General features: G+C 47.3%; 1 protein-coding gene across 11 annotated transcripts in view; it reads right to left on the bottom strand.

The window, feature by feature from the left end:
* Positions 1 to 2,333: 2,333 nt before the first annotated feature.
* The window catches only part of GIT2 (GIT ArfGAP 2), a 42,673-nt gene continuing 30,516 nt past the window's right edge, over positions 2,334 to 14,490 (bottom strand). For 6 of the 11 annotated variants that reach the window (XM_086348329.1, XM_086348331.1, XM_086348338.1 and 3 more), the window contains 5 exons: positions 13,414 to 13,503; positions 9,199 to 9,281; positions 8,406 to 8,594; positions 6,062 to 6,125; positions 2,334 to 5,565 (listed from right to left, as the gene is read on the bottom strand). In XM_086348329.1, the coding sequence (XP_086204455.1) occupies positions 5,353 to 5,565; positions 6,062 to 6,125; positions 8,406 to 8,594; positions 9,199 to 9,281; positions 13,414 to 13,503 (639 nt within the window). In that variant the 3' untranslated portion in view covers positions 2,334 to 5,352. The remainder of the gene's footprint in view (positions 5,566 to 6,061; positions 6,126 to 8,405; positions 8,595 to 9,198; positions 9,282 to 13,413; positions 13,504 to 14,490) is intronic. The other 5 variants (XM_086348333.1, XM_086348335.1, XM_086348340.1 and 2 more) reach the window with 1 other exon arrangement.

Genomic DNA, 14,490 nt, shown 5'->3' with positions numbered 1-14,490 from the left:
TATTTTAGGGAGTCTGACACCATCGTGTCTTCATTTTAGAGGGTTATTTACTTTCTGACTTAATGTTACGATTACTCAAAAGTGCTAAAAGGTAGAAAAAAACTTTCTTCAAAGGATACAAGCATGTAATTAAAAAATTTTTTTTATTAAGACTTTATACCTTAAGTATTTCATTTTGTGGTGCTAATGTAAATGGTATTATTTATTCATTCTCATTTGGCTTCCAGTTTTTTTCTTTTAAAAACTGGGTTTCTGTGAACATCCTGACACATAATTTCATGTGCATGCATTTAGGATCATCTCTAGCTAGACAGCTGGAAGACCTCTCTCTCAGCTTTCCGTGATGATGACGTGAAAGTCTTATGCTGTGATGCTCTCCTTGCAGTGCCGTAGTGGTTTCTTTCTCTCCCTCACTTTATTTTGGTTATTAGCTGATTTAAAAGGCTGCAGTTCCCTTTGTTCATTTTTTTGCCCCTAAATACCCAGTCCTCCGTTTCTGTACACACTGTGTAGAGAACACTGCCCTGAACATTGAGACAGCTGAGCTGGGTAGTGTCCTCCACTCAAGAGATCAGAACCTGACTTGAACAGCAGTTTCCACATGTCTCAATTTGAAACCAACAGAAGAGAAGAGAAATACTTATGGCAAAAAAACAAGGAATTGGAAACAAAACACAAGCTCAGCCACCCAGGTGTTCAACATTCCTTTAAAGCCCCCAGCACCCACGGTGGGCAGAGACCAGCATCCCTGCCTTCCCGCCCTGATGCTCCCAGACCAGAGGATTGCCTTGGGGCCTGCCCCCCACCTCACCTCTGTCCAGGGTGCAACCATCCCTCACCCTCTCCTGCTTCCAGAAGGTCTGCCGTCCACTATGTTCCTGCAGCCCACATCCTGGAGGCTCCTCTGGACAGTGAGAACCTGTGGCTGAACACAGGCCCTGACCTGCACCACCGCCACCACCAATTGGGCTGTTTCCTCGTCTGCAAAATGGGAGGTCGTTTCCATTGTGACTGTAGGAAATTGCACTTAGCCAGGGACTGCCCACAATAAGCACCTATATATAGGTAATTATGTAGGTAATTCAGCCCCTCAGAAAGGAAGGGGGCTGGGGAGGGTAGGGAAATATTGAAAGAGGTCCTGGGAGGGGAGGGCTAGGAGAGGGAAGCAGATAGCAAGGTGTGGGGCAAGAGGGGGCTAACATCTACTCTTAGGCCATAGCAGGGGCTATGTGTATGTGTGTGCAAATTGCAAGACCAAGTTAGATTTCAAAACTTATCCTGTCTGTAATGCATTGTGGGCTGCTGAGGAAAGCAGGGCCTGGGAGAGAGACGGTCCTTCCAGTTGGTCCTTACAGGAAAAAGGTGAGAGGAGGCTAGGCCGAGTGGGAGGGAATTAATTACCTGGGTTTCTGAAAGGCAGAGGTAGAGAGCTGGCGGGCGGCAGGACACAGGCAATGCTACAAGGACTGGGGAGGAAGAGAGAGGCCTGAGAGGGGACAGACAGAAGGGGGAAGACGAATCCCAAGAAGGGAAGGTGTGGGAAGGGGTGAGGGGGGAAGAGGAGTTTCGGGGAGCAGCTGCACTGGGGTGGGAGATGGGCTGAGAATTCTGGGGAGTGTGGTCAGGAAAACTGCTTGTGAGTAAGGGCCTAGGAGCGGGGGCGGGAGGATGAAGCCCAGCTTCCCCAGACCTCCCCTTGTCCGCAGCGCCCCCTCCGCCAGGGAGCTGCTGTGTGGTGAGCTGCCACATGACCCCAGAAAGCTGTGGAGTCCGTGCCATCTCGATGGCTCTGGCCACGGAGACAGCTCCTGGACAGCCTCTCGGCGCGTCACCCTCAGATGGCCCCCGACCTGTCCCTGTGGTGAGGCCAGTGGCCTCTGTGTAGCCCCATGGCTGGCAGAGCACTGCCCATGGTGCTTGGGAGCCAGTGGACAGTCCTTTCAGTCAGTTATTTCATAGACGCTGCGGGAGTCCTGGCACCTGGGGCTCAAGGGTAAGACACAACTTCTTGGCAAAAGAAGACTGTGCCCCGGTTACTCAGGAGAGGTGACGGCACCTGTGCTTGGCTGGCTTTCGCTGAATTTTAAAAATCTAACGTGAGGAGTAAAGGCCTCACTATCAGATACCTGGAAGTGACCCCATGATGCAGTACCTCTTGTAAGAAAGCTGTCTGCTGAGAACAGAGGACAAGGCCATTGACAGAGCTCCCAGGGTGGAAGCACCTGCAGTACTGCCTCCCACGGAAGACGGGTTTCCATGGGGACAACTTCCTCAGAACTTTGACCGAGTATCTGGAAACATCAGCTAATTGATGGCAGACACGGTACCCCAAGGACACTTACATAGCCTGTTTATTGCATAACTAGCAGGCACAAATTCCAAAACGATTTTACAACGCTTACAGGGTTGAACAATAATTACAGGGATACAAATGTACAACGAACAGGAAAAATAAGTACAGAATCATGGGTGACATGGATAGAAGACACTGGGATAAAAGGCATTTCATTTTTCCTATGCAGCATTTTCTTTTGGAAAATCAAGGTGACCTTCAACCAGGACAAGGAAAGAAGGAAGACCCTCTGCATGGGGAGCTCAGGGCGGCTGTGGGGGACAGACCCGAGCTGGGCTCGCTCGGGTTCTGCAGCTGAAATCGCTGGGGGAGTCGGAGGACAGCTCCTGAGTTGTGCGTTTCCAGTTCCCATCCGTGAAATGCTGTGTTTAGTCTTTGGGTCCGAGTCGTTGTTCTTTGGCAAATAAGAACTATTTGTGTTCCGAAGCAGAGGAGGACTTCAGCGGGAGGCGCTCAGGTGGAGCTGCCTCCCGGTCGCTTTCCTACCTGTGTCCTCCCAGCTCCTTAGGGCATCTGAGGGGGCAGGGATTTGAGAATCAAGGGAAAGAGGATGACATGACAGAGCTCAGACGTCAGTGTAAGGCCCGGGAACCCCTGTGCAAAAGGTGGTGAACGGCTGCTGAGACGAGGTGAGAATGTCCACAGGCCCTGTGGGTCTCCGACCCTGGCCTCAAGGAAACACGCAGCGGGCTGGAGGAGAAGGGTCCCCCTCAGCCCTCCTGTCGCTGGGTGTCACTCCACCTGGGAGCGTCCCTTCCCAAGTGCTGGCACTGTGGGTCAGCAGGGCGAACTCCTGTGGTGTGCTCACGGCTGTGCATGCTTTGCTGGTCCCCATGTTCCTTGACTTTCTCCAGGGGCACAAAATGACATCCCCCACTCCAGGTCCTGAGTGTGCCCGTGAAGATGCTGCTTTACCCACTGCAGCAACTCATCATCCAGAAGGCTGTCCTCCCGACAGAGGCGGCCAAGGGCACCGACCCAAGGCTGCGCCGGGCCTTGCCCAAGGAGCCTGTGTTGGCCGGGAAGAAGAGCAGGTGTTGGCCGGGAAGAAGAGCAGGTGCTCGCCAGGAAGAGGAGGGACAGCCTGTCCGTGCAGCGTGCAGAGATGGTTCTCAGACGGTGCGTGAAGTGGAGGTAGAAGACCTCCTTTGAGAAGACGCCCCTCAGCATCTGACAAGAGCGTGGCACTTAGGTTTGTGCAGACAAATCTTGGAGACGTGGACCCTTTCCCCACGCTACTCAGCAGAGCAAAAGCCGGCGAAAGCACCCAGCACAGTGACTTAGTAACCAAATACCATCACCGTACTCCTTCTGACAGCATTCAGTCAGGCTACAAAGGTGTTTGTGATTCAAACAGTTCTGTGAAAATACAGGCTTACCGAGCATGTTTTGGGGCAACTGTGATGATTTTGACTTTTCCATGTGTGTGAACGAGCGCTACGGGACAGAACAGATGGCGAAACAAGGACCAACAGCAACTTTAACAGAGGGTGCGGCAGCCCCACAAAAGGTGATGAGGCTCAGAGGCTAAACCCCGGGAGGCCAGGGAAGCCAGGCCTCGCGATCCACAGCAGAGCCGGGAACCAGCAGCCTCCAGGCCGCAGCGTGCCCACACGCGTGCTGTGAACACGTTTAGACGAGTCACCGACGATTACAGATGGAGAGATGGCACAGAAACACCTGATGTCTTCTGACAAGTCAAAAGCTTCAGCAACTCCAGGCCCGTTTTATTTACACGGCAGCCTGAGTGGAGCTGGGCAGCTGCTGTCCCCACTGACATGCCGTGGGCTCCTTGCTGTCCCTCCCTGGCACCTGGCTCGCTTCATTCATTGTCACTACTGCCTGGCCCCGCTGGTTGAGGTCAGGGTCTGAGCCACGCCCATACAAAACAGTGGCCACGAGCAGGAAGGAATACACTTTAAGCTTCCAGAACGACCCAGCTCTTCTTAGAAGGCAACCTCAGGGCATCCCAGACCTTACACCTGCAGGCTTTTGTAGCCTTGGGATAGCGCACGGTCACCTAGAGCGCTCTGCAGGGAATTCCTGAAATGTGATGTCTGATGCTGAAGTACCAGCGAGGAGGCGCCAGAGGAGAAGCGAATCCCGGTGACTGTACGCATCTTACCTTACCTGAAGTCCTTAAAGGTGGTGAGACGTGCGGGGCTGGTCGTGTGAGAAGGCTTTAAGCGGCTAAAGGAGTGAGGGGAGTAGGCCATTTCTCTCGTCACAGTTTACGGCAGTGCTATCTGAAGGGTGGGACGAAATTAGCTATGGCTCGTGGGGCTGGGGGTCCTCAGCCTGTACGTGACAACGTGGCCAAGGCACACAGGACACGGAGGGCGAGTGCTTATCGCTATGGGGACTTAGGGGTGACAGTAAAACAGAAACGGACAGAAGACAAGACAGAAAAATTAGCTGAGAGAACACCAAGTGTGGCAGGACGGGTAAACGGAGCACTTCATTGTTCCCTCCCGAGAGAGACTGCTACGCTAGTTTTAGAAAGCGGCAAAGTCCTTTCTCTACACGCCTGCTTGGAGATACCCCAAACTTAAAGAGGTTCTGCAGTAGAGCCTGGAAAACTTGCTTATTGCACAATGCTTGACAGGGATCAGACAACTCTCTCCAGAGAATGTTTCACTAAGAACCTCACTTATAGTTTTAGCCACAGGCAAGGAGTCTGAAGGGATGGAGAAGGTCTAACAAACTTTAAACAACAAAGCTCTGCTTTCGGGTGTCTATGATCGTTAACTCAACGGTCACGGACAGCACAACAGAACGTCAGAAGGTAAACTGGCAGACAGGCACAAAATAAGGCAAGTGGGTTAAATTAATAGTTGAAAATTTGTTAGAAAACATGCAAAAATAATACTGAGTTTTCTTTTTAAAAAGTTTTAAACTTTCATTAAATGTTTGTATCTGCAAAAATCGCAAGAGTTCCATGTCTAAAGTGGAAACCGGACTTGGAAAAGCTTAGAAAACAGAAGGGCCAGCCCTGCCGTTCAGTTGTTGTTCTCTTTGGTGGTGATGGTGACCAGCTGCTTGGCGGCCTTGGCGATGTCGTAGGCACACTGGATGACCTGCTGCGTGACCAGCTGGATGTCCGTGGGCGGGCCCGGGTCCCCCGGGAGGGTCTTCTTGCATTCTGACTGCAGTCGGTAGGCACTGGACGTCAGTAAGCGGAGGGAGGTCCTCACCATGTCGGACTTGGGTTTCTAAACAAAAAAACAGGCGTTCGCCATGGACTGCAGGGCGGACACCTCCGAGAACAGGGACTAGCATTCCTCGGAAGACAACTCAAACTATTCCGCAGTTGTGTCCTGCATGTTTTTACTGGGGATGTGTGAAAGACCACAAGTTTGGCAACCCGCAGTGTAGGGGATTCTGGGGGCTCTGACTCAAAGTTCAGAGTGCACGCAGTATATTTAGCAGTATGCATTTACTAGTGCTATTCTGAAGCAGCATTCGAAAAATTATTTACACAGGTGAAATATTCCAGATAAAGTTTTTTTTCTATTAATGCTTTGCCTTGCAGCATTTGGCTCATACATTCTTGTCTTATTAAACCCAAACCAATAGCTCTATATGGCTGTTTGCATATTTAAAACTCTCTGTGCTACAAAAAAAGATGAATATAATGTAAAGGTCATCAAGAAATTTCTTGGAGCTCATTGAAAAGAATCCAAACCAAGTTAGCAGGGAGTGACTTACTTTGGGGAATAACGCTGCCATTTCTGTAACAGCCACATGTATCCTCTCTGAGCAGGGAATATAACTGCAAGAATATTGAAAAGGTTATTCAAAGACAGCAAAAATAATTCAGAGACAGAGAACACTCCCGTAATAAAGGGGCTGAGGCCACAGCCAGCCTGCTGTGGATCCCACACCAACACAAGGCACTCGGGGATAAAGCCGGGGCCCCCATCCTTCAAAGTTGATTCCATTATATAAAACCAGCCTCCAGGTATGAATGCAGGCGACGTACATAACAGCCTGGTGGAACCACAGAACACTGAGATCACAACATACACTGAATGGATTTGTACATCTTAAAAAGAAAAAAAAAAAAAACTTCCCAGATTGTACCAAGCACCATATTGCGATCTTTGAAGCCAGGAAACAGCCCCAGGACACACATTTATATTCTTGACAACCATCAAAGAAAGAAACATAACGTAAGCATGTTTTTTTGGTCATTTGCAATACGAGCGGGGCACTTCCGAGCTGGGTGAGATGGGAAGTGAAGCGTGTTGCTCGGCAGTGGGAGAGCGCCAGGGGAGGGGTTTACCATGTTATCGAGGGACCCTAACAGACCATACATGGGAAGGTGGGAAACGTTTTGCTTCATGTAATAAGGGAATAAAGGGGCCTGCTGTCCAGGCCGCGGTGCTGAGCAGAGGTACTGCACATCTATAGCGTGTGAGGCAGGAGGGGCATGTGACGAACAGGATGTCCCGGGGAAGGAGAGATGAACAGTTATATGATTGTCATGGAAGGAGGCTGAGAAATCGTGTAGGTTCCTCTTTTTCTCTGAGGCTGCTCCAGCCATCCACCCATGAAGACTAATTCTGCTCTGGTAATAAACACTGCCCGCTCCCCTCCTGGTGAGGGGGAAATGACGCCACTGGGAGAAGTCTGAGCTGTACAGCAAAACGAAAAGGGTGGAAAATGGGGAGGTGAACGTGACGCTGCCAGGGACACAGAGACTGCAAGAGACACCGGCCCATCTTTCTGTGGAAGGGAGCACAGAGGAAAAAGGAGGGCAGTGCTGTGCTCCTCAAACAACTTCTGTTTGTGCAAAGGCATAAAGAGAACTTCTTCACGGAAGCACTAAACTTTGCTGTCGGTTAGTCGCTGAGTTGCTTCTGACTCTTGCGACCCTATGGACTGTAAGCCCGCCAGGCTCCTCCGTCCATGGGATTCACCAGGCAAGAACACTGGAGTGGGCTGCCATTTCCTCCTCCAGGGGATCTTCCCAACCCAGGGATCGAACTCACATCTGGATTCTTTACCACTGGGCCACCTGGGAAGGCCAAATTTTGCTGACCTACTGAAAAAAATGAGGTTTTCCTGGATTTTGATCAAATTCTGCTGCTTTCACAAATTCAGTGGGATGATGTTAAACGTGTCTGGAGCAGGCCGGCCGCCACCTGAAACTAGGGTCAACTCTCAACTGCTAATAACCTACCCAAGAGGAGAGGGGCGGGTGATAACAGGGGCCGGGCCCTTCTCTGCAGCTGCAAAGAACTCTGCGGGATGCCGTTCTGCCCAGACTGAGCAGGTTTTTCTTTCAGGAGCAGAGAATGATTTGGGGTGATGATTAGACCCACTTTTATTTGTAAACCACTTGCTTCCTAGACGTGCACATGCACATGTGAGGGAGCTGGGTAAGAAATCAGGTTCATTTCAGGAAATCTATGGCACACACTCCTCCCCAGCTAGGCAGAGCGGCCGGGAGAATCTGTTGCCAGTTTTGAGGCAGCTTCTTTCACCTCAAGAACTAGGAATGTCACCACCCCAAAGATGCTGTAATTCTATCTCTAGATGCAGTTTTATTCTGAGCATTTCGTGAGAAAATGAAAGATTAAAAATACCATATAAAACAGGTGAGACGAATGGAGAGAGTAGCATGGAAGCATATACACTACCATATATAAAACAGATAGCCAGTGGAAATTTGCTGTAGGACTCAGGGAACTCAAACCGGGGCTCTGTGACCCCCTGGAGGGATGGTAAAGAGTGGGAGGTGGGAGGAAGGTTCAAGAAGGAGGAGACATATACATCTAAAGCTAATTCATGTTCATGTGTGGCAGAAAGGAAACCGATATTGTAAAGCAATTATCCTTAAATTAAAAATAAATTTTTTAAAAAGAAAAAAAAGTACCGTAGAAAACAAACAAAAAACCCCCAAATTTACATATTTGTTTTTAAATGTCTTAAGTAAACCTGAAACTTCCGACCTTCTGATGTCAGCATGTTAAAACCCAGTCCCGTCTGTAACCAGAGCGGCAGCATCTCTCCCAGAGCGCCAGGCGGGATTCTCAAGCCCCCTTACCTGTCATGTTTATTTTCTTGGGCTGCCCTTAGGAGCTCCTGTATGTTTTTGGTGATCTGCTCTGTCTTCCGGATGACGTCTTCGGTGCTGGGGAGGATGGGGCTAGGGGCCACATGGGGCTCTGCCGTGTCTGGGCCTGAGCTGTCACTCTGCCACACCGAGCTCCTCTGCCTTCCTTTCCTGCTTGACCTGTGAGCGTTAAAGAAGTGGTTAAACGTGACAGGTGCTGATGGGCGGTCTCTCTGCTTCTAGGAGCCGCGGTGTGTGCATCTGCTGGAGGCACGAGCGGGCTGCTACTGTGGTTTCCTTTATCCTGTCTGGCAGGAGACTCGGGGTAAGGCTCGTTGAGCAGCAGCAGCCACTGCTCACGAGGAGGCGGCTTCATTCTACCATGAGGCTGAATGGGATGGCCCTCATAGGAAGGCTAATGATGGGGAAAGGGAGGGAGCAAACAGAATGGGGAGCGTGTGTGGTTATCAAGTCATTTGAATCAAGGCAATTCTTGGGACAGAGATGCAGGGTATAACCTAACGTTGACTTGAAGTGAAGGACTGACTTTAAGCATAATACAGAGACTCAGAGATGAGTCTAACCTGCTGGTAAAAGGAAAAAGGGCCCCTGGGACAATCAGGTGAGATGAGAAAAGGTGTGAACTGTGAACTTATGTCTCGGTATCTGAGGACCTTAAGGGTCTGAGAACAGAGAAGCAGGTGGAGGTGGTAAAGGGCGTGACCAAGCTGTTAGGTTTCTGGTTAAAGAGCCCAGCCCCGAGGCCTTCCTCCTGCACAAGTACCCCATGTCATCCAGGTCCCTGTCGTTGGGAGTGTTGTCGTAGTCACTCTCAGGTGTGCTATTCTGCTTCTCCAGCCGGGATGCCTACAAGAGGAAACGTGATCCCATTAGCTGAGAGCACCAGATGCTTCCTGAGTGCCCTCCCAGGAATCCTTACCTGTCAGGCCACATGGCCTTCATGCCCTAGACTTCATCTGGGACAGGGGCCAATGCTCTATTAAAAATTTAGTAACAGGGAATTCCCTGGTGGTTCAGTGGTTAGGACTTGGTGTTTTCACTGCCCAGGGCCTGCGTTTGATCCCTGGTTGGGGAATTATGACCCCACAAGCTATGTTCAAGGCCAAAAAAAAAAGTTTTAATTAAAAAAAATTTTTTTAGTAACTGATGAACAGTGGATCCAGAAATGCTTTCTTTCCTATTCTACCCCATCTTCATCTTCACTCCTTAGCTGCTCTGCACCCAGATCCCTGATACAAATTAACAGAGACACGCAAGGCAACACTCACGTTTAGCTAAGAAGTATGGAGTTTAACCATAATATAAAGAGACCCATTTAAGAAGCAAACATGCCATATCATAGATTGGATTGTCAGTGCTGGGAGCTGCTTGCAGATTAGCTGGTCTAATACCAGATGGGAAAAGAAAGGGCCAAAAGAGCCGGGGGTCACCCCTAAGGCCAAAAAGTCAGCAGAAAACCTGGACCAAAACCTGGAGCCTCCGTCTCCTGCTGCCTGCGATGCCCCAGCTCGGGGTTCTGAGATCCACCACTGCTCTCAATCTGGCCCTCCAAGAACCACCCTTAGAGACGGCTTCTGTGAGCCACAAGAGGAAGCCAGACATCACTCATTCATTGCCACACATTGTTTGTGGGCCAAAATGGATCAAGCCGGTGTGACAACTGGTTTCCAAACATTTTCATCAGTCTCCCCAAACATCTATCCCTTAAAACATAAAGATACAGCGTAAAATAAAAGGGATGCAGGAACCCTTGAACTGTTTTGAGCAATGGCAGCACCACTAAGTACAGGGCCTTCAGGGTGGGGTGGGGGAGTACTACATTTAGAGGGGACCACATTCCTTTGAAGGGAACTGTGTTAGTTCTGGAGTATTTAATACAGAGGATTTCCTCTCATTTATCCACAGTGCTTGAGAATTTCTTCATTTGAATAGAAATCTGTGGAAGCCGATTTAAAACCTAGGTTGATTACCAATTGCAAAAGACAAACATGAGCTATTTCTAGTTCTATACCCTGAATTTAATCCAAGTGAATCAAAACATGTGACTAAGGAATTTTATTGCAGCTGTAGTAAGAGATAGCTGCAAATTCAGAATTTCTTCATGTGTAAATTCAGAGCCCTGTTTTAAACACATGGAGTCCCTGTAGCTTCACTCATAAGAATGGTTCCCTTAGACTAAGTCAGTTAAGAAAGCCTCCCTAAAGTTTAATTATTTGGTCCTTACTGATCATGCTGCTTGGCCTTCTGAAGGCCTATGTGAGCAGGCAGGCAGGCAGCCCCTATTCTGCTTCTCTAGAAGCAGAATACTATTAGGACTTGGTGCTTTCACTGCCCAGGGCCTGGGTTTGTTCCCTGGTTGGGGAATTATGACCTCACAAGCTATGGGTAAGGCCAAAAAAAGTTTTTTTAATTAAGAAAAAATTTTTAGTAACTGGTAAACAGTGGATCCAGAAATGGTTTATTTCCTTCTCTATCAGAATATGTGTTGCCTGCTAGCCTCTCTCTGATCTCTCCCAGGTAGAACGCTCTTTCTGTGTGTGCGCTGAGGTCTTTCGCGTCTCCCTTAGATGCTCTATTTGGTTCCAGCCACTTAACACAAGACACTTGCGATGGGCTTCTAAAGAGTCTGTGCTTGAGTTCATCTGGCAAGTGATTGAAAGTGTTGGCTGGCAGCTGCACAGACAGTCCGCAGAGCTAAGTTCTGTAAAAACTACAACATTCAAGATCCCGCTGTTTCGATCTCCTACCAGCAAGCAGCGCTGCTTCACTTACTGCCTCTGATCTGGCTTCATGAGCCAATCAGTGAGTTAGTGGCTACTGGCTGTCTAGATGAAAGACCAAAGCAGGCACTATATCCCAGGAAGGGAACAGTGAAACCAGGCTCTTCCAGAGATATTTCAAAAAAACAAAACAAAACCAAGACAAAACAAAACCAAAAAACAAACAAACTCCTCTTACCTTTCACAGTGCATGTTTGAATAATCTTTAAATTCCTTTTCCTTTAGTTTTTATATATACATACACACAAAGATGACTGTGTGCTTCCGTGTGTGTACACATATATAGAGCATAAAATAGAATGTGAAACACTTGCATTTAAATAAGGATTGAGAAATTTGTCCAGAGTAGTTCCAGTGAAAAAGCTAGAAAACAGAATTAAGCCCAGAAAAATCCCATCTATTTACAATGGATCTTTTTGCCTTCCTTGATGTAAATTTGACAATTACAAATCAAATGTATCACCCATGATCAAAAGTACCAAGTTTAATTGAAGCATGTTACAAGAGTAATGACTCATCTATCTGATTAAAGTACTCAGGAAATGCTTCTTGAATACAGATAACAATGTACAGCAATAACCACCCAGGAAATCGGTTACTTACATTAAATCCTTCATTGTTGTCAACAAAAGCATATTTCGGGCTTTCAAATTAATCAGTGTTAATTTTAAGGAGATTACTGTCAACATGCAGAACTCAGGTCTATTAGTTAAAAGTGCTGCTCTCTTAAAGCTGTTAATAGAAAAGTTACCTTATAGTTGGTGCTGGTTCAGTTTATTTAAGAGAGTGGTAGCTTTCTCTGAATACAGATGTGCCAATAAAAACCTAAACTCATGACGCAGCTGTCAGGAGCAACTGGGATCACCAGTGTAAATGACGTGTATAAATCACTGTCTCAGCAAGCAGTCCTGGCAATAATTCTCAAAACTACCAAAAATTTAAAAAAAAACACAAACTTTCACAGCGGACAAAAAGGTTTACCTGACTCTTAGCAACATTTCAAGAAAGATATCATTTCTGTTTAGCTGCCCCGGGATGAAACCTGGGTCTCCTACATTGCAGGTAGAGTCTTTAGCACTCAGCCACCAGGAAAGTCCTTAAGTGAAATACTCTAGTAAAACCAGTGCAGTTCGACCTCAGAACTGCTCAGAGGATAGCAGCATACACACGCCAAGAGGCTTCCTTTCAATAGGTTACCTCAAACATGCAGAAAAGAGCCCCTGAAGGGCCACAATGAGCTGTGAGGCACTGGGAAATCCCTCCTGAGTGGGAAAGAAGACTCTCCGTAGTTCCAGCCAAACGCGGAGGGAATAGACAAAGGCCTGTGCAAATCCCCCCTGGTCTGTAAAGGTGGTCCCTCACCCACAGCCTCCCTCCCTCCTTTCACTTTAGGGACACCATCCTTCCAGTAAAAGGCGCGAGAGCCAGGACCTGAACACAGGTTTTCAAAGCCTGTGCTCTTCTATGACTTTCCCAGTTTGCTGTCATGTACTCTTCATGCATCAAGGCATTTTTTAAACTGACAGGGCCTTTGGGAGCAGGGGTGTCACCTAACTTCCTAGGACTCTTTAATTGACTTTCTGAAAGGCAGGGTGTGGATGAAGTGCTTAATAAATACTTGCTGCCTGGCTACTCTAAAGGGAGCTTACCTGAATCACATGCTGTTACTGGGAATGTAAATTATACACTGGCAAGTTGGACTTGACCAACTAAGAGTGAACAGCTTTGTACTAACAGCTACCTACACCTCCAATCCGGATGTGGAATGCAGGGACTGCAAAACCTGGGTCTGTCAAGTCAGGTGCTGACATAACACGTCAAGACGTTGAAAAAAAAAAAAAAGAAACACGGTGACTCAGCATTTCTGTTAGTCCTAATAACACTCTCAACAAAATTGCACAGATTTGCCATATTATGTTTAACCAGCAGCCAGCTAATTTTCTGATTATTTAAAAAGACAGAACGTTCAGAATCAACGTTACAGGGCGAACTGTGGACTGTGTTAAATGTCACGTGAGACTGAGCGATGTGGAGTGAGCTAGAGGGAGGCCCTCTCCCGCAGACATGAGTGCGGGTGTGCGTGCGAGGCCTCATGCAGGACAGAAGGTGGTTAGTGGAGGAGGGAGGGCCAGGAGAAGCACCAAGCGCCCAGGAGCAAGGCCCCTCCTCCAGAGAGCAGACCATTCAGTGTACTTAACCCTTCGGGTGCTCTCGTCCCTCGACCAGGACAGTGTTGAGGGGAAGGAAGGCAGAGATGAAGAGGAGGTCACAAACGCACTCCTCCCGATCTGGAAGGGGAAAAAGAGACACACTCGGGAAAACACAAAACAAGCATGAAACCCCACCACCCACCCTGGCTTCACCTGGGTTCCCAGTTAAAAGACTCCTAAGGAGCAACTCACTACGTGGGATCAGTGCTGAAACGCCCACGCTAGCCAACGACAGATCCCCAGAGATGTTTAATCCCTCAGTGAAATAAATGCCTCTCGGAAATTACTTGGAATCTGTAAGGCTACTTTTCCATGAGGGAAAAGACAGTACCTAGCATAATCTGTCAATTGTGCCAATGGTTTCTTTTTTTTTTTTTTTAATAGTCTTAAACAAGTATTTGTTTTTTAATCAGGACAGATGATATGAAATGAAAATCTATACAAATGATTTAAAGTTGGTTTATGTATATCAGATACAGTACAGATATGGAACTTTTAAAATAAGACATTTTTACATTTTAAATGTTTTTAAAATCAAAAAGTACACTGTGAAAATGAACAAAGTGGCTTTTCCTAAATTTTGTTCTCAGTTATACAAAAATAAGATTCTTAGTTCAATGGCATTCCCATTACACCAAATGTGTTGAATCAATTGTTTTAGAATGTTTAGCCCAAACAACTTTAAAAGCTGAAGCAGCAGATTCCCAATTACAATATAACAACACTGTAATTTTATCACACTAAACCTTGACAAAATTGAATAGGGTATAATTTCCAAGGCCATATTCTTTACTATTGACTCTGAGAACTTTTTTGGAAATTCCTATAAAAGTGGACTGAAGAGCAACTGACGTTCAAAAAGAAAGTATTACTCTCTGAAAAAATAAAATCACGTAGGTTCAAAATGCAGACAACATTTTGTCAAAACATAGGTTTTTAAAATAAATTAATCCAAAAGATATAAAATTTGAAAACCTCACAACACAATACTTCTTCCATGGGAAAAGCAAGAGTGTTAGCAGCCTGTTACAGAATACCATCTTTGGAACATAAAGCAGGTAAAGT

The sequence above is a fragment of the Bos grunniens genome, chromosome 17 (assembly GCF_055505025.1).
Source record: "Bos grunniens cultivar Pamir isolate PY7600 chromosome 17, Bosgru_T2T1.0, whole genome shotgun sequence".
NCBI classification, from domain to species: domain Eukaryota; kingdom Metazoa; phylum Chordata; class Mammalia; order Artiodactyla; family Bovidae; genus Bos; species Bos grunniens.
Note: the sequence above shows the minus strand (reverse complement) of the source record. Positions and strands in the feature narration are given on the sequence as shown.